This window comes from Pangasianodon hypophthalmus, chromosome 1 (assembly GCF_027358585.1).
Source record: "Pangasianodon hypophthalmus isolate fPanHyp1 chromosome 1, fPanHyp1.pri, whole genome shotgun sequence".
Classification (NCBI taxonomy): Eukaryota; Metazoa; Chordata; class Actinopteri; order Siluriformes; family Pangasiidae; genus Pangasianodon; species Pangasianodon hypophthalmus.
In genome coordinates this window covers 29,088,422-29,107,936 of record NC_069710.1, presented here as the reverse complement: position 1 = coordinate 29,107,936, position 19,515 = coordinate 29,088,422, and the positions used below count along the sequence as shown (strand labels likewise).

The 19,515-nt window shown below is 38.9% G+C and overlaps 1 protein-coding gene across 5 annotated transcripts in view; it reads left to right on the top strand.

Annotated features, from left to right (window-relative positions):
* Positions 1–534: 534 nt before the first annotated feature.
* The window catches only part of pfkpa (phosphofructokinase, platelet a), a 40,353-nt gene continuing 21,372 nt past the window's right edge, over positions 535–19,515 (top strand). The window contains exons 1-9 of one of the 5 annotated variants that reach the window (XM_053234524.1): positions 535–762; positions 9,963–10,036; positions 10,830–10,907; positions 11,493–11,682; positions 13,085–13,250; positions 13,777–13,821; positions 14,019–14,127; positions 15,631–15,726; positions 18,888–18,980. In XM_053234524.1, coding sequence (XP_053090499.1) covers positions 672–762; positions 9,963–10,036; positions 10,830–10,907; positions 11,493–11,682; positions 13,085–13,250; positions 13,777–13,821; positions 14,019–14,127; positions 15,631–15,726; positions 18,888–18,980 — 942 coding nt within the window. In that variant the 5' untranslated portion in view covers positions 535–671. Of the gene's footprint in view, positions 763–9,962; positions 10,037–10,829; positions 10,908–11,492; positions 11,683–13,084; positions 13,251–13,776; positions 13,822–14,018; positions 14,128–15,318; positions 15,415–15,630; positions 15,727–18,887; positions 18,981–19,515 lie in introns of all 5 variants that reach the window. The other 4 variants (XM_034308772.2, XM_034308775.2, XM_034308768.2 and 1 more) reach the window with 4 other exon arrangements.

The following is a 19,515-nucleotide window of genomic DNA, read 5'->3' as shown; positions in this document are numbered from 1 at the left end:
AAGAGTCGGTTCAAAGAGTCGACTCATTCGTGAATAACAAATCACTGTCTTGTTAGTGCACAAACCACAGATCTGGAAAGTGCATAATTTTTTAATGCACTTTATTTAATCCTGTCACAACACATATTATGACTTGAGATGTGTTTTAAGTGTATGAAGTGTTTAGTATGCTACTTTGATAGGGTCTTATGAATGTCAAACACTTTAATCTGCATTAAAATGTTTAATTTTTAATCTTTAATCCTTATCTGCTTGATGTTGTGACTTTGAACACTTAAAAATGCTGTACACGTGGGGGAAAATGTACTCATGTTGTACTGATGCTTATAAAACATTATTTTAAACAGAGTACCTATAAGCTGGAGAGATGCAGCAGCGCGAGCCACCATCACACACCATGCACTTCTTTGTCCCGCCCACATCACGGTTTCCCTACGCGGAAGCATCCCACTTATGACAGATCTGATTGGTGGACGCGAATAAACGTCAGCCATGATATGGCACGCCATTGGGCGAATTCTCGATCTGTCCCGTTATGCAAATGAGCCCTCGCTCAGTTCGCGGACGTGCCAAAGCGGTGTGTGGAGAGACAGGAAAAGGGGCGGACAGTGTCCCTCAGCCGGCACAATTTTAACCCATCTCGTTTATTTCGGTGTTTCTGCGGAACGAAAATGTCGAAGCCTGACACCAAGAAGTTTTTTGAGAACCTCTCCGGAGCTGGGAAAGCCATAGCGGTGCTGACGAGCGGAGGAGATGCTCAAGGTACCGTGTTTTGGGATGTATCCCAAAAAACTGCCTAGTCCCTATAGATGCGCACTACGTAGGGTGCGAGGTAAGGGCGCTTCTGCACCCTATGTAGTGCACTAGGGTTGTTTTGGTATGCAGCCAGTGTTGGAGAATGTTGTCCGTGACATTGTAAAGGACGAATAAAACCCCAGGGACAGCTGTATTTTGGTCTTGACAGCTTTTAAAGGGTTTAACGTGTAATTAAATATAATCTTAGACGTAAATACGGCTTATTTCAAAATAGGATATGAGTAGAAATTAACATATTTTAATGCAGGAGTTAAGCTCTGGCTGCTCATGGCTAGCTTAATGACAGTGTGTGTAGGTTAAAACCTAAACTTACTGTCAGGGTGTGGTGTAATTTAAATGTATTTAACTGCATCTCCTGAATGTCAACAACATGTTCTGCTCTCAGGTGCACAAGCACAGTGTAGAATATGCAATAAAACAGGTGGCGTATCAGGATACAGGATATTTATTTACTTGTGTCTTTTTTTTTTTTTTTTTGATTGTTCAAACTGGGTTTACACTCTGTTTATCTAGATCCTAATACAGTTTAATACAGTATTAGATCATTCTGAGATGGCTCTGATGATTAAAAAAAATCCCCGGCACCCACTGCATTGCGGAGTCGTGACCATCACGTAGGCTGCGTTGGAAAAACGCATACTAGCGCACTAAAAAACCCTAGTATGCGAAAACACTGCGCGACACACGGTCACCATGGCAACCCACAGACATTCCGGTAATTATTAAAACTCTATCTAATGTTTTAATGACCTTTTTTTTTAAAGTGTTTTGTTTCCTGTATTTAACTCCAAACCCGGAAGTCGTCCTATTTTAGCTCAGTTCAACCCTTCATAACTCGTCATAACTTTTCAATATTTTATTGGATGTTAAGGTTTAAACATCAGCGGAAATGACATCATTAAGGAGGCTACGTGATAAACTGCAGTTACCTGACTTAGGTGGGTTGCCATGTTGGGTGTTAGCTGTTGACATCAGTGTCGCGGTTTAAGTATATGGCATGTTTATACACGAACACACACACATACACACATACTAACACACAGATACACACAAGCACACGCCATAAGACCACGTTTATTGCCCTGGTTTAGTGAAAATAGGAAAAATGTATGCGTAGAAAATCCCAATCTGGCATCCCAACCGGCGGAAACGTACAGTCATGCGTGTAGTTTCTCTATTAGGCGCACGAGAGTGAAGGCACGTCACCCTGCGGTGGGAAGCTCTCTCTCTCTCTCTCTCTCTCTCTCAAAATCTCTCTCTCACACACACACTCATTTCCGTACAGACATCAAACACCATCAGTTTACTCTATATGACAGTCATATCATGACTTCTTATTCTTTCCTAACCATTCTCATGATGTTCTTCTCCTTTTTTCTTCTCCTTCTTCTTTTTTTTAAAACCATGATTCTTCTTCAAATCCTGAATATTCATTTTTTTTTTTTTGCTGTGATCTTCTCTGACCAGTCTCAGATGCTCCATACGAGGGCTTCAACCAGAAATAATTTGGAGAACAGTTTGTTATCTTGCGATCACTCCCTGTCTAGACATTCACTAATGGTACAGCAGCAGGGGTTGAACGAATGAATGACCGAATGAATAAAGGAAAAAAAAGAGGCTTCTCAGCCTTCTAGTCCAGTTTCTTTCGGCTGAAGACTTGCTCAGATGCGGTACCTTTAGACCAGAGGTTTCCAAATGAGGGGTTACGACCCAACATGGAGTCGCTTTATAGACATTTGGGGTCACAAGAGAAAACCTCCTCTTTTGTTTCATTCATTTACTTTACAAATTAACATTGAAGATGGATTTTCTGTGCGAATATTTTGAAATATTACTGAGAGTCACATTCAGACAAGCGACGGTTAAATCAATACGTGATATTTTCATCTCTTGCATTATCCTGACACACTGAATTAGCGTAATTTCGCATTAAAAGTGGGCCTCATCCATCTACTTCAGCTTAACAAATTAGCGTTGTGTCTCAAATCTCATACATATGTATTATTCTAAACTGTTACTGAGTGCTAACACAGTCCAGATTTCCTATTACGTGTGGTGTTTGAATTTTAAAAAACTTTTCATGCCACCTTTAAACCTGTCCTGTTTGCCAGTCTTCTAGATTTTCTAGATTACTAGATACTCTTGAATGGAAGGTAAGAGTTTCCGACTTGAGACGCAGATCATGACAACAATCACGATGAGGGTGGAAAGCTTTAAGAGAAACAGAGCTCACAGGTGTGTTTAACATCCCTGTGCATAAAATTGCTATAAACATTTTACAGTTCGACTTGAAATCCTGATGAACAGGAGTGTTTTGTCTCTAATGTGCCACGTAGTGAATGTTTTTTACTCACATACGTTACACATACGTTACACATACGTATGTTACTGACATAATAAAATGGTGAAGTAGTCCTATATAATAAATCTGGAATTAGAAAAATGTAAGGTGGTCAAGACTTGGGGTTGTTTGTCTAAAACATTTGTGAACCCCTGCTTTAGACATTGCTCTTAGATGTTTTAATCATCCTGCACCACCTGCGCTACACGATTTATGCAATACTAGTCAATGTAGTGTGAAATTGTGTGAGGATTGTGTGAGGCTCCACAAGTAATAACAGATTTCACAAATTTTTTTTTCTGGTTCTCGATCATCCTTCTGTCATCAAACGCTCACAAACTGCAAGATTTGCCTGGAAGTAAAACCACCACACAGAATGCTCATGAATCATTGAACCTGGCATCTTACAGAGTTTCTCATGAGCAAACATGACTCCAGATCACAACATACATGGCAAGAGTTCAGCTTCTTTGTCACTGGTTTCCATGCAGTCAGGATTGTGTTTCAACACGACACCTTCAGCGTTTCTTACAGGACAGAATGCTGAGTCATAAACACTAAGTAGGTTTATAGTTTACGGTTTTATATAAAGGTGCCTACGACTGGATTGGATCAGAGGGGTTAAGATTGGATTTTACACACCGCAGGATAATTGCAGAAGAGATCTTTTAGCGATCAGCTTGAATTATCTTCTAGTGTGGCCCAGGCATAAGATGTGTATCTTAGACCCAGTTTACATCTGGATGTTTAATGAGTCTTGTGTTTGGATTGTGTTCAGATACATTAGGGCCTTTCGCACCGCAGGAACCTTTTCACAGTACCTGAACTAATTGTGGAACTACCCACTTTTGGGCGTTTTCGCACCTCTGGAACTGGGTGCGATTTTAGTCCCGGACTGCCTTTTTCGAGAACCAAATTAGCTCCTACTCCGGAGCAGGGTCTAACCAGCACAACTGGTAGTATCCATGACGTAAGTAGACGTTGATTGACCAAACATGTAAGAAAAAGCCCTCACCCGCCATGATTTAAAACGCTGAGTAAACATATTGTAGTGTCAACTTATTTCGCATGTATGGAGAACAGCGATAGATGGACGCGAGACACAGCAAAAACACAGCTCCAATCACAGCGTCCTCCATCCTCCGGTTGTTTCCGTTGTTCTTCTTTGTTTCCGTTGTTGAACGCCGCGCACAAATGACGTCGCTGTCGACCGGCTTACGTCACTTCCTAGTGCCCACTGTCGGTGCGAATGCAACCCTTTAAACGGTACTGGGAAATAGTTTGCGCAAAATCGCCCTGTACTTTAGTACTGCAAATTTAGCTCTGGAACTAAAGCGGTGCGAAAGGCCCTATTTTTAACCACATAGATTTACACTTGATGTCAAAGCACTTGTATTCTCTGGTGAGCTGGACTGAAATATGAATTCTGTATTGTATGTACTATGCAAATCCCTTCTTTACATTTCACCGCCAACGTTCTGTGCTGTCCATCTTTTCCAGGTCTTCAATGTAGCAAAAGCCCTATTCCAGCTGGATTAGTTTTTCACAGGGATGTAGGGTAATGTAGTTATACCTGATGTATATGTCATATCTGTATTTTTCTTCCATCTGGAAAATGTCACCATCCTTTATATACTATAAAAAAGAAATCATGCCAGGTAATATACATATATCCAATCCACATTTACATTGGTAAAGGTTCTATTATATCTTTTGAGAAATAGAGTTTATGTGCTTTTACTTTGGAATAGAGATACTACAAGAAACACTCTTATGTACCTTTTCCCAGTGAAACTAAACCAAAATCAAGTGTTGACCGAGATTTTAATGCACAGGTGTTGCAGGTGTTATATACATGTTATAGCCATGTGATCCACTAATCATCACAAAAACCTACAACACTTACAGAATTAAACATTTGTGTGCATGCTGTAATAGGAAAATCATCAACGACAGGGTGGTGTGATGAAGCCTGTACCCCAAAGGTACACTGTTTGGCCAAAAGTTTGTGGACGCCTGAACATCACACCCATATGTGCTTTTTGAACTTTCCATTCCAGATTTGGTCCCCCTTTGTTGTTATAATAAGCTCCACTCTTCTGGGAAAGCTTTAGGGCATTAGTGAGGTCAGGCGCTGATGTTGTGTGAGGAGGTCTGGGGTGCAGTCGGTGTTCCAGTTCATCTCAAAGGTGTTCAGTGGGGTTGAGGTCAGGGCTCTGTGCAGGACACTCGAGTTCTTCCACTCCAAACTTATCACACCATGTCTTCATGAAGTCACCTTTTGCAATATAGTTGTATGTCCAGCACTAGTTTGAAAATATTCTCTACAAATCTCTAGTTGCATGGCAACATTAAAATATTAACATCAAAATATCTTCTAAAGATAATAAAGCTCCTCACTCACTGACAAAGACATGTTTTCTGCTGACACTTTCCTTCATGTTGTTTCTCACCCGCTAAGCTGCGACCTGATTGGTCGAGAGATAAAAAGTGCTTGACGCCGCACAGTACTTACTCTGAAAAGGCAGCAGTAGTTGAGGAAAGTACGTCCTGTGTGAAGGCAGCCCCGGACGTGTCACATGGAGAATTTGTATCTGAAGAGGTCATACTAAATCATCTGGAATATTACAGGAGAGTCATTGACATATTTAGATGACCGCTGCTCTTGTTGCTCTTTCTGAATGGGCCCTAAAATAGAATAGAGACAAATAACTAGTCTGCATATTTCAGACTTGCTTTCCTGCCACCCACACCTGTATGCTTCATAATTTACTCAGTTAGAACCAGGGACATCAGTGGTTTATCAATTTAAACAATTTGGTTCACAGATGTGTCGGAAAAATGGCAACATATTTTTCATCCTGTGATTGTTTGGACCGCACACACTGACACACCGCGACATAATCAATCTTATTATATACATGTACTTCATCATGAATCCTGGCTGGTAGATAATACACAAAAGTCCAGCTTGGAAATGCAACAATAAAACCATAAAAAAACCCATATGTCAAACAGATGGAAGTGAACAGGTGAGTGAGTTGCCAGCAGTGGCAGCGCCAGGGAGCAAGACATCTGTCAGCTTCCTGTTAGCAAGAATTGAATGCTCTTTCCGATGTGTTGCTAATCAGGAAACATGATATAATGTAGAATCACTTACAAGGGACTGACAGGTTTCTCACACAATGCTTAGCTCAGCCGTTAGTTTAACATACAGTCAGGGAAAAATCAGATGTACTCATTACCGTCTTCTTTAAATGCAGACGGACAAAAATTAGCTGACAGTTTAACTGTCAAACACATAATATCAGTCTGTTGTCTTTATAATATAATAGCTGACAGTAGTGTAAATATCACTTATATCACCCCACTATCCAGTGTCACCCAGAAGAGAATAGCCTCTCTTTTGAGTCTGATTCGTCTGAGTTATGCAGTTATCCAATCAGCCAATCATGTAGCAGCAGCGCAGTGCACCAAATCATGCAGCTAACGGTCAAGCGCTTCAGTTAATGTTCACATGAAACATCAGAATGAACAAAAATCTCAGTGAGGTCAGTGAATTTGACCCATGGCGTGGTTGGTGGTGCCAGACAGGCTGGTTTGAGTATTTCAGAAACCACTGATCTCCTGGTATTTTCACACAAAACTCTCGAGTTTACACAGAATGGTGCAGAAATACATCCAATGAGCAGCAGTTCTGCAGAGAAGAATGGCCAGACTGGTTTGAGCTGACAGAAAGGCTGCAGTAACTCAAATAATCACTCTTTACAACTGCGGTGAGCAGAAAAGCATCTCAGAATGCACAACATGACAAACCTTGAGGGGTACTACACCAGAAGACCACAACAGGTTCCACTCCTGTCAGCCAAGAGCAGGAATCTGAGGCTGCAGTGGGCACATGGGCTGTTGAAGTGTATCTCTATTACTGAAATACACAAATTGCAATGTACGACAGCTAAAAGTGTAAATAAATAACAAAACTTGTGTACTTACGTACTAGATCTTGTCATGTACAGTTTTTAGAAAGAGTGACAAGAATGGTTAAGGATAGATATAAAAGTTTTGATTAAAATATGATGGCATAACAAATCGATTAATTTGAAAAACTAAGCGAGAATGATCCTTATTGACTGTGACATCATACAGTGTGGATCTGATGTGATTTGAGGTGAAGGTGAGTTTTGCATTAACCTCATTGATTAGTTAACATTGCTACCTAAATTTACTTAAAACTACTTTAACATGAGTGGCTAAATTAGTTTTGGGGCTCCAGTGCCAAATTTTAGTGCCAAATCACGGTTTAAGGCTACTTTACACTGGATTTATAAGTGTATTGCCTCACACACTGTAGGAGATGACGCGAGTAAATCTTGAGTTGTGTGCCAGCCTGTATGATTTGTTCACTACGTTTCAGGTTATATGATAGATTCTCTCACAGTAGTCCTGCAGTGCAGTGTTGGTCATACTGGTGACTTTCTGGACACGTATCGTAACACATGCGTTCACATTTCAAGATTTTGTTCTGAAATTTTTGACACTGTCGGCCATCTTAGGTCGCAAATGTGCCACTGGTGCATCGCTTCATATTAACCGATTCAAGACCATCGTTTTTTTTTTTTTGTGACAGCATAATCATGACGAAAATTGTACAGAATAAAGCTGCCTTTAGACAGCAAATATGTCTTTGCTGATTTATGACATTTGTAGAAAATGAGATATTAAAGCCATGAATTCCTGCTTCACTCTTAAGGTCATCAGTTATGCCCACACACCAGCTTATTAATCGCAGCATCTTGACAGCTCAACGTTTGTGCTGTCAGCACAATTTAATAAGACCCGCAGGTTTCTCTGCAGTTGCAGAAGATCACCAGCAGGATCAGGTGACATGTATTGATTTAAACCCTCTGGAGGTTTGATGATGATGTTGCTGAAGGACACTCGCGGGTTTGCAGAGACTCACAGGCACCTCAGATGGAGCGTCAATGTGAAAACATGGGAACTCGTCACCAGGGAAGAGAATATGCACAAGGACAGGCTGATCTAAGACCTAGTGACTGGATACATTTAGAAAAATTTACTATGTGCATGATTGTGGATATCATAATAAGAAAATCTAAACACAGTGCCTCGTAAGAAATAAAACACTTTGAGCTGTTATAGGAAATTAATCAACAAAACGGTGAAGTGATGGAACTCTACTTGTGGCAGAGTTACTTTTATCACCCTGAAGTTGATTATTTTCCTATAACAGCACACCCTGAACTGTTCTATTCCTATTATAACACAGCAACTTGCTACTGATTGCAAGTAATTAATTAAGAATAACACATCTTACTTTTTATTAGTTACTGCATTACACTACATCCCCCCCCCAACTCCTTCCATAAATGTTAAATAAATGTCATACAAGTCCATGTGTGTTTGTTACTATAGAAAGAATATCATATCAGAACTACACCTTCTGACCAATCAGATTTGAGAATTCAAAAGTACTGTGGTATAAATATTCTTTAAAAATATGTAACGGAAATGTCAGACCCATGTAATATCCGAAAAGTGAAAGATCTGCATGTTTAACTGGAACATAAATCACGACACACTCCTTATTTTCATTATGGTTTCGACCGCAGTGCATTGGTGCTTTAAAAAGGAAATGTGTTCAGTCTTAATCTAATATCAGTGTGCATCTTCACACGTTTACTTCACTTCCGCTGCTGCTGCTTTTCTCAGCAGCTACATTTTCATGAAGACTCGCAGTTGTCCTCATGAAAACGTAGCTTCTGCAAAATTTCTGTCAAGGTCCTAGTGTTTGATTTCAGTTTGACTTGTTGCTTAGTGCCAGCATTACATTATAAATCATCAAGTGTCTCAGTGTTTGGTAAACAACCGTGAAGAAGGGCTTTAATGCGTTTAATAGTTTAATACATTAGACAGAACACATAGCAGTGGTAAAGAGTATTACAGGCTGGCATTTCCGTTCCTCACCACTGTGTCTCAGTTCCACATGAGGAATTTGAGTGACTTCTCTCAAAACCTCAGAGTGAGGGAGTGCGAGGATTCAGGACACACTCAGCTTTTACCAAACATGGTAGTGAGTGAGAGAGAGCTCACACACACACACAATACAACACAGTATGATCCAAAAGACTGACACCAAAACTCCTTTTTTTCTTTCTAATCCACTGGCACCACTGTAATTTTTCTTTTTCTGTGGATTTGAGATATTACACCTTCATGACCTTGATGTAGTATCTCATAGCCTCACTAATTTGTGCGATTAATGTAATAATTACAAGCACTATTTATACAGAAATATACTAGAATCCTATGATTGAAATGTGTTTACTTCAACGCTTGCCATCTTTTTAATTCAAATATCATTGTATTAGTCTTATTAGGCTCATTATTTTCATTTTAATGAGCTCTTGCTTTTATGTACACATTGTTTCACATTTGACAGCAAGTGCAAACAAATGCAGTCTGCTTCTTCAGTCTGCATTCTCTCTGTTTTTTTTTTCTTTGGTTCTTAAATGCAAGTGCTTATGTTTTTAGCATTTGTAGATAAACTGTAAATCAAACGTACACTTTCCGTTTCTTATTTAAATGTACGCTAAGTGGACTTCTCCTCATAACTGTCCTGCTTTGATACCCGTCTGATAGACATGTGACCATCTTCCTGTCAGTGTGTTTGGATGAAATGTCTGAGGTTGCTTTAGTCACTGGGGCTGTTGCAGATATGTGGCTCTTTCTCATACAGTACGCACTGCTAATCGTTGTTGTTTTTGTGTATGTGTGTGTGTTACAGGTATGAATGCCGCCGTAAGGGCTGTGGTGCGAATGGGAATCTACGTGGGAGCCAAAGTCTACTTCATTCACGAGGTAAGTTAGGTTTGACCGTAAACATGTCGCGTTTATTAAAGGAATAAATATAAGCGGTGATCTGAGGACACCCGTGTTAGAGCATGTGGTAGTCACTGTGCAACATTATGGATTTGCGTATTGCAGAATATGTCACACTTTTGTGTTATCTCCTAATAAATTAGAAGGGTCTCTATGTATTCTTCAGAGCCCTTAAACATTTTGGGGGAACACTTAAAGGTTTTTTAGTAGAACCCTACACCCAAGTGTTTTCCTATCAGTCAACCCTAAAAGAACCCTTGAAAAATCTTTATAATTTCTTCAAAGGTCTTTAAGTGTAAATACCTTTTTATAGGTGTAATGTCTTTATATATGTTCCTGTAATATTGATTGTGTACACATTTTTTTGATGATGTTATTAGTGCCATTAATTTTGCTTCCAATAAATAAACCCTGCCCTGCAGCAGCGTCCTAAAAAAAGTGGCCTAAAGCTAAAACTGTGCCATCTTTAGTTTCCCTAAATGGATTGTGTGCTACTAATCTTTGCTGACCCAGGGACGGGTGTGTGTGTGTGTGTGCGCGTGTGTTTCTTTATAAAGCAGCCTGAAGGTTCAATCATGCGTGTACACACACACACACACACCAGGTTTTTTTTTTTTATTAAATGTCTGATGTGAATAAATGACTTAATGACATTCAGATTAAAATTGTAGCAAAATAAAATCAAATTGATGATTCAATTATAGTAAAAAGGACATAAAAGGATATGGGACATGAAAGATGAATTATTTGTGTGTGTGTGTTTGTTCCACAGGGGTATCAGGGTATGGTGGATGGAGGTGATAACATAAAAGAGGCCACATGGGAGAGTGTGTCCAGCATGCTGCAAGTGGTGAGTGTTATGATAAGGCTCAGACACACACACACTTACACACACACACACACACACACACACACTCACACACACACAGACTCACATGCAAAAACTTTCCAAGAAGCATATTTAATCTCTTAAGGGTTCTTTGGTTGTTTTTCTGGGGAAAACTTTAAGGGCTTTGTGAAGAACCCTACACTGGATATATTTCCATAATAGAGGTGATTATAAGCAGAACCATTTTAGGAACTGTTAGCCAGCCATAGACTTTTTAGGAACTGTTAGCCAGCCAGTGAGACGTAGATTATGTCTCACACACAAGTTTAATCTGCAATATTTGTTTTTTATTTTATTTCACTTTGTGAAACAATTAACAGCATTATTATTATTATTATTATTATTATTATTATTATTATTATTATTGAGTCTATCTACAGTTAGCTGACTGTTTATTAATTGTTGTGCCCTCATGAGTTCCATATTGATGTTATACCTGTCCATATTTGTTGTTATTGCGTAGCCCTTTATGGTAGTTTATTAATTTGTATTTTTCATTTTTAAATGTCATTTGAATTGAAATATTTTCCTTCGCACCATCATCAGGGTGGCACTGTGATCGGAAGTGCGCGGTGTAAAGAGTTCAGGGCACGTGAAGGACGTCTGAAGGCGGCCCATAACCTGGTGCAGCATGGCATCACTAACCTGTGTGTCATTGGCGGAGACGGCAGTCTGACAGGCGCCAACCTCTTCAGGGAGGAGTGGAGCAGCCTGCTGGCTGAGCTTGTGCAGCAGGGTGCGCAGTGCACTGTGTGTGTGTGTGTGTGTGTGTGTGTGTGTGCGTAAATGTCCTCACAATGATAGGTCAGTGTCAAATGTCCTCACAACGACAGGTCAATGTCAAATGTCCTCACAATGATAGGTCAGTGTCAAATGTCCTCACATTTATAGGTCAATGTCAAATGTCCTCAAAACGATAGGTCAATGTCAAATGTCTTGACAATAATAGGTCAGTGTCAAATGTCCTCACAATGATAGGTCAGTGTCAAATGTCCTCAAAACGATAGGTCAATGTCAAATGTCCTCACAATGATAGGTCAGTGTCAAATGTCCTCAAAACGATAGGTCAATGTCAAATGTCCTCACAATGATAGGTCAGTGTCAAATGTCCTCAAAACGATAGGTCAATGTCAAATGTCTTGACAATAATAGGTCAGTGTCAAATGTCCTCACATTTATAGGCCAGTGTCAAGTGTCCTCACAACGATAGATCAGTGTTAGATGTCCTCACAATGATGAGTCAGTGTCAAATGTCCTCACAATGATAAGTCAGTGTGAAATGTCCTCACAATGATGAGTCAGTGTCAAATGTCACCCAGGCCAAAGAGCCAAAATATTTACTTTTGGTTACTGAGGTTGAGGTATTTGTGTGTGTGTGTGTGTGTGTGTGTGTGCATGTGTTTATTCTTGGATAGTGGAAGATAAGGCTGAATATCTGGGAGAGGAGATTGGATTAGAGGCATGCTGAGCTCTCGGCACTGTAGCTGCAGTGTAGAGAGTATATAGAGGCTATAAAAGGTTTTCATCTGAGTTTATGTGTGTGTGTGTGTGTGTAAAAATGTACTCTAAAATGCAATTTATTCTGGATAATCAGCCTACAGTACTTCACTAATGAAGTTGTATAATGAAGAAGTAATAGAATAGTAATAGATGTAACATTAAGGGTAATAGAATTGTAATAGAGTTATGTATTGTAGTGTATGTGAGAACAGCACAGAGTTTAATTTTTAACGCATTTACCTGCACTGAGAAAAGAAGAGCAAACCTGTTTACTCCAAATACACTTGTACTGGAAGTCTAAGGGCACACGCTGCAATTTCACAGTGAACGTTTAAAAGACTTCTTAAATAAAGGTCTTAGAACAAGACTAACATGAAAAATGTCTTATAAATTTGTAGAGTTTTATTTAATTCAAATTAAAAGTAATTCTGAACACTTATCTCTTCCCAAAGCTTACGTGGCATCCGCATTTTACTCTCTCTGAAGAGTAGTCACATATCTGAAAGAATAAATTGTGCAGATGTAGAGATTAATTTACTTTAGGAAAACTCTCTGAGTAAATGAGTTTTGTGTTTGTTAAACTCAGGATGTAGAGAGAGCAGAGAGAAAGAACGTATATTCTGAAATTTCCCTGTCAGGTCTGATTGATGACGAGGCTGCGCAGAAATATTCAGCCTTGCACATCGTGGGAATGGTGGGATCCATCGACAACGACTTCTGCGGCACAGACATGACGATCGGCACGGACTCAGCTCTGCACAGAATCATCGAAGTGGTGGACGCCATCATGACTACTGCTCAGAGGTTGGAGCTGAGATTTTAAGAGCTGAAATTTTAAGTTAAATTAAATAAACCTTTAAAGTACAATGAATAATCTTTTAACTAATAAATCAGGCTAATTAATTCCATATGCAGCTGTTTTACTGCAGCTGTGTTCACTACATTTTATTTTTCTAATCTGCTTATTATCTCACAGTTATGTATTGTTATGTATTTTATTATTATTATTATTATTGTGATTTATTTATTTACTTATTTATTTACCTTTTTCTTGTTGTTTATTAAAATGTTATTAATTTCAGTGTTATAATTATTAAGTGCTTTTTAAGTTCCATGAGGTATCTGGGCACACTGAATAATAATAATAATAATAATAATAATAATAATAATAATAATACTAATAATAATAAAACTAAGATGACAAATATTTAAGAATAAGAAGTTATTTCCCAACATTTTGTAATTTTATTATTTTTTTTAAAACTTTAATTTAAAACCATTTGCAATACACTAGTTTTGAACTAACTGGAATTACTGCGTGTGATTTCAGCCATCAGAGGACGTTTGTGCTGGAGGTGATGGGTCGACACTGTGGGTAAGAAGAACCAGTCACCTGTTACAAAATCTAATCAGCCCCTTGTTGTTATCAGATCACAGCCAGTTAAAATGACACATTCATGGTGATGTTCAGATGAGCAAAGTCTGCTTCAAAACTCAAACTCGTACTGAGAGTCCCTCTTTAAAATCTGCACAGTAAAGTGTTTGAGATGTTGTTGGGCTGTTTCTGCGCAGCTACCTGGCGCTGGTGAGCGCTTTGGCCTGCGGTGCGGACTGGGTTCTGATTCCCGAGATGCCTCCTGAAGACGGCTGGGAGGAGAAGATGTGTGAGAAGCTCTCTGCGGTAAACCAAACTCCAGCTCTTCCTCACCTCCAGATTCGACCGGCTACAGTTTCACATGTCTTTTTTATACTTTTGATTAAATACAGCTTCTATTATATGCATCTGTTTGCAACTATAGTTCAAATATATGCTTGAGTTGATTGTTGTAGACTTTGAGAAGCTATTCTTCAGAATCCGATACGTAATGTAAGATAGTAGAGCTGCACAATTTTAATAATGATCACATTAGTTAAACATAACCAACTTAATTAGAGCTAAAGGTATCTAACTAGCTTTTATTGGATATCAGTTTTGATTCAGTCTGATGATAGATAGATAGATAGATAGATAGATAGATAGATAGAGTGCTTTATAGATCCCTGAGGGAAATTGTTTTTTCACAGCAGCAGACAGACATAAAATATGACATTACACACACCAAGTACTAACAAGACACACTTATTAAATCATATGAGCACTTCATTTATATGGTAACCTGTCTGACCAATCACAGCTCTCCCTGATAGTCTTCCAGTCTCTGTTTTTTTTTTGTTTGTTTTTTTTTTTTTTTACGAACTACACTGAGACTGCAGACAAAAGGAATTTTATTTGCGTACGCAGTCGAAATTAAAGACAAGGTGGGATATACCAATCATAGCCACGATGCCATACTGTGACAAACTTATTTATTTATTTATTGCTTATATATTTATTTTGGTCATAATGGTGTTTATCATTTACAAGTTCTGAGAAGTGTGGGTTAGCATGGGTTTATACTGGATATTCTGTTCACTTGAAGTGATATACTGTTTTATATATATATATAATTATATATAAGTGATATACTGTAATGCTTATATACGCGTAATAAACATATAATAACGTAAGATATAATTATATAATATTACTATCATTATACAACAGTTAGCCAGGGTTCTTTATTGTTATTTGCAATTGCAGTTCATGTTATCGGCTCCAGAGGGCTTCAGAATTACAGACTGCTCCTTTAAACGATGCACTATAAACTGACTCTTCCTTAATTTGGTTATATAATTGTGATTTAACTCTTGAGTACAATAATTGTGATCCTGTTTCTATTCATTATCATGCAGCTCTATTTCAGGGTAATTTATCTGAAAGTGATCTCCACTGACGCTTTCTTTCTCAAATGTTTTGTGTCCGTGTTATTCTGAAATGTGCTCATGAACCCAGACTCGATCCAGAGGTTCGAGGCTGAACATTATCATAGTGGCAGAGGGAGCCATTGACAGACATGGGAAAGCAATTACATCTAGTTTGCTGAAGGATGTGAGTACTGGATCATGCAGCCAGGCGAGACCAAACGCATGGAGACCTGAATGATAGCAGCTTCAGTAACTAACATTCAGATTTGATCCTTATACAAAAAAAAAAAAAAAAAAAACCCGGACGAGCTGAACTGCTTCCACCATACGGTCTCCAGCTTTGGGACTCCCTCGGCACTTTTTGTCCGTTTTGCTGTAATGTGTCTTTCATTACTCATAGAATCGGGCAGGAAGAAAAAGGCTGAATATCATAATAGTAGCCGAGGGCGCCATTGATCGTAGCAACAAGCCTATAACCACAGATCGTGTGAAAGATGTAAGTACATCAGGCTTGTTGGCAGCACGACTCCTGCACTGACCTGACCTTTGACCTCTCTGACCTGTCTGTGTGGCTTCACTGTGTGGCTTTGTGACCTCTTTGGAAGGCTGTGTGGTAAGATAGCTGTAGTACTGCCATGGCCAAAAGTTTTGGCAGTGACAAATTTTGTGTTTTGCAAAGTTTGCTGCTTCAGTTGTTGTGGTGTTGATTCACATTGTTTCTAGATTATTGTGCAGAGTGATCAGATGCATTGTAAATAATTGCAAAGAGCTTCTTTGGCTATAAAAATGAACTTTATGACAAAAAACCAAAGTTCACTGTTTTTGGCCCTGGTACAAAATGACCAGCTAACACTATTTCACTAATCATATCATCGGCACATGGGAAAGTGTAAACGAGTACTAGTCAGGTGAAATCACTCTATCATTCTGATCAGATAATAAGAGCAGACTGATTTCTCTAAAAGGAGGGAAGAAGTGTGTTCTTGTGTTAGCAATGGTTACCTCCAAAGAAAGGTGTGCAGCCATCATTGCTTTGCATCAAAATGGCCTCACAATGAAAGAACCATTTACCGGATCATCAAGAACTGCAAGGAGATGCAGTGAAGAAGACTTCAGGATGTCCCAGAGTGTCCAGCAAGCTCCTGGACCGTCTCCTCCTGAGGAGTCAGCTACGGAATGATGTCACCACCAGTGCAGAGCTTGACCAATACTGGCAGCAGGTGGGTGTGAGTGCATCTGCATGCACAGTGAGGCGAAGACTTTTGAACAACGCCTGGTGTCAAGAAGCGCAGCAAAGAAGCTACTTCTCTCCAAGAAGAACATCAAGGACAGACTGAAATTCTGCAGGAAGTACAAGGATTGGACAGCAGAAGACTGATGCAAAGTTATTTTCTCTGAGGAAGCCCCCTTCCGACTGTTTGAGACATCTAGAAAATCGATTGTCCGGAGAAGAAAAGGTGAACGCTACCCTGAGTCCTGTGTTGTGCCAGCAGTGAAGCGTCCCGAAACCATCCATGTGTGGGGTTGCTTTTCATCCAAGGGAATGGGCTCTCTCACAGTTCTGCCCAAAAACACTACCGTGAATAAAGAACAGTATCAAAATGTCCTGCAAGAACAACTTCTTCCAATGATCCAGGACCAATTTAGTGATGATCCGTGCATTTTCCAGCATGATGGAGCAAGCGTGATAATGAAGTGGCTCAGAGAACATAACATTGAAATTTTGGATCCGTGGCCAGGCAACTCCCCAGATCTTAATCCCATAGAGAACCTGTGGTCAATCCTCAAAAGGACAAGCATATGGACAAGCAGAAGCCCACAGACTGTCATCAACTAATAAGCACTAATAAGGCAAGAATGGATTGCCATCAGTCAGGATTTGGCCCAGAAACTGATATCCAGATAGCCAGAGTGAATCGCAGAGGTTATGAAGAAGAAGGGTTAACACTGTAAATATTGACTCTTTACATATATTGAATGTTTTTGCCAATAAAAGCCTTTAAAACTTATGAAATGCTTATCATCATTTTCCAGTATAACATAGAAACGTAAAAAAAAAAAAAATGAATACTGAAGCAGCAAACTTTGCAAAACACAATATTGATGTCACTGCCAAAACTTTTGGCCATTGCTGAAAGCTAATTCTGCTAACCAGCAAGTCATATGCTCTCCTCTCATCCCTATCATCCATCACATAATAACCGAAACGTAATTGTTATTCGTTAGAAGATGCACCTTAAATAGATATATCAGTCAGTCCAGTTGTAGGGCAATAACAGGATATTTGTTGATTTTATTTTGTTAAAAAACAGCTTAAAAAGACACTGTTATCATTTCAGTCCATTTTAAAGGCTGTAGTAGCTGCATCCTTAGACAGTATTTTATCTGAAAAGTAAGCTTGAGACGTATCATGTATCAAAAACACAGCCTATCTAGATGGCTAGATCAACTAGCTGCATAAGCTGTGATATCAGTAGTTCATTTTAACAACAGAATGACTGCGAACAAACTGTAAACACAGTGCTTAAAGAACAGTAAAGAAATGTTACATGCAAAGCTGACACCAAATAAGATACATATCAACAGACAGTTCCAAAAATGCTGATTGGAACACACCTTTCACTGCAAAAAATGTGTCTTATCAAGTGAAAATATCTTAAATACAGTCGAATGTAGTGAAATATACAAAATATAAGATTATTAGTCCTATTTCTAGACGATTTCAAGCTAATTTCAAGCTTGAAATAGTCTTTTTTGATGCAGTGTGGGTCTGATGTAAGCTACTTACTGTTTTCAGGCGTAATTACGCTTCATTTTGCGTGAAAAACATTGTACAAGGCCTTATTAGGCATCCACGCAGCATCAGGCAAAGTCTACTTCTCTCTCTCATACATAATATAAAAATCATTTGAAGAAGGTTCACACAAAAAGTGGAATGTCAGCTAAAATAAAAACACGTGGAGAATCAGGAAGCGTGGCTGATTAAATATTCTGTTTGACGTACTAAACTTTAGATGATTATCAGCGCCTGGTTTTTGCGTGAGATTTTTCCTGCTTCGCAGAAGCTTTACAGGCGCCGTAGCCAAGTGTGTGACAGATTTAGGCTGATTTTAAAGGCTTCTTTTTTATTTATTTCTCTAAGATATTTTTTTTATTTACGACAGAATACTGTATGTAATGTGTATGTATATGAATATGGATGAATATTTTTAGCCTGTGTTTTCCAGTGGAAAACTAAAGAAGCACCAAGAATATCATGAGGATAAGGTCATAGTGGGCCGTGTTCCCAGTTAAACAGGTCTTGCAGGAGTTGAGCTTGCGCTTGCTGCACGCGCTTGTTAATAGTAAACATGCTTCGTTTGCTGTTCATTCCTTAATGACTTGCACATGCATGGCAGCTCTTCAGTGAACGTCTGCTATTGCATGCCACATCCTCTTTAATTCCCAGATTTTCCTGCCTAGCTCTGACTGATTGCTCAAATGTTTTCCTAATTAAATCATTAAAACATAAAGCATACTGTTCCCTCGGTTTCAGATTTAATTGTGTTTGACATTACTTTGAGAGAATCTGTATTTCCCAGATTTCACTCTCTACATCAGACATCCATTACTGGAAATAATGTCTGGTTTATGTCTTTTTTAAATTCTCCTCTACAGCTAGTGGTCCGCTGTCTGGGCTTCGATACACGTGTGACTATCCTGGGTCACGTCCAGAGAGGAGGAACACCGTCAGCCTTCGACAGAATCCTGGTGAGAGAGTGAACGAGTGTGTGTGTGATCCCTGCTCGTACGTACTTGCACTTGGAAGAGCTTTTAGTCTAAGCACATTAACAGATTTGGAGTGTTAAGATTTTACGAACATGTGTTTTACCTCTTCGTCACGAGGACTAGAGGTTCTGAAGTGCAATGACTGATGATAACACTGAAATTGTGATACATTAACACCTCTTCTGAGATATTGCAGGTATCAGTAATAATTTTATAACGCTGACTGTCTAGCGTTAATTACATAGCAAAAAAAATACGTTTTAACAAATAAAGATATTGAATATAGGCAAATTTACTTATTTATTATAATATTTTTCTTTATGAGATACAAAAATAATGTGTTTACAAAAATATTTTTATTTTAATGACAAATAATTTTTCCCAATTTCTAACTTTTATTTCTAGAAAATTATCTACCAATAACATAATCAAAAATATAATTTTGTGTAACAGGTAGCTGATGGGATGTGAAAATATATTTTTCACCAAATATTTCGGTTTTCCTCATGTTTCATGG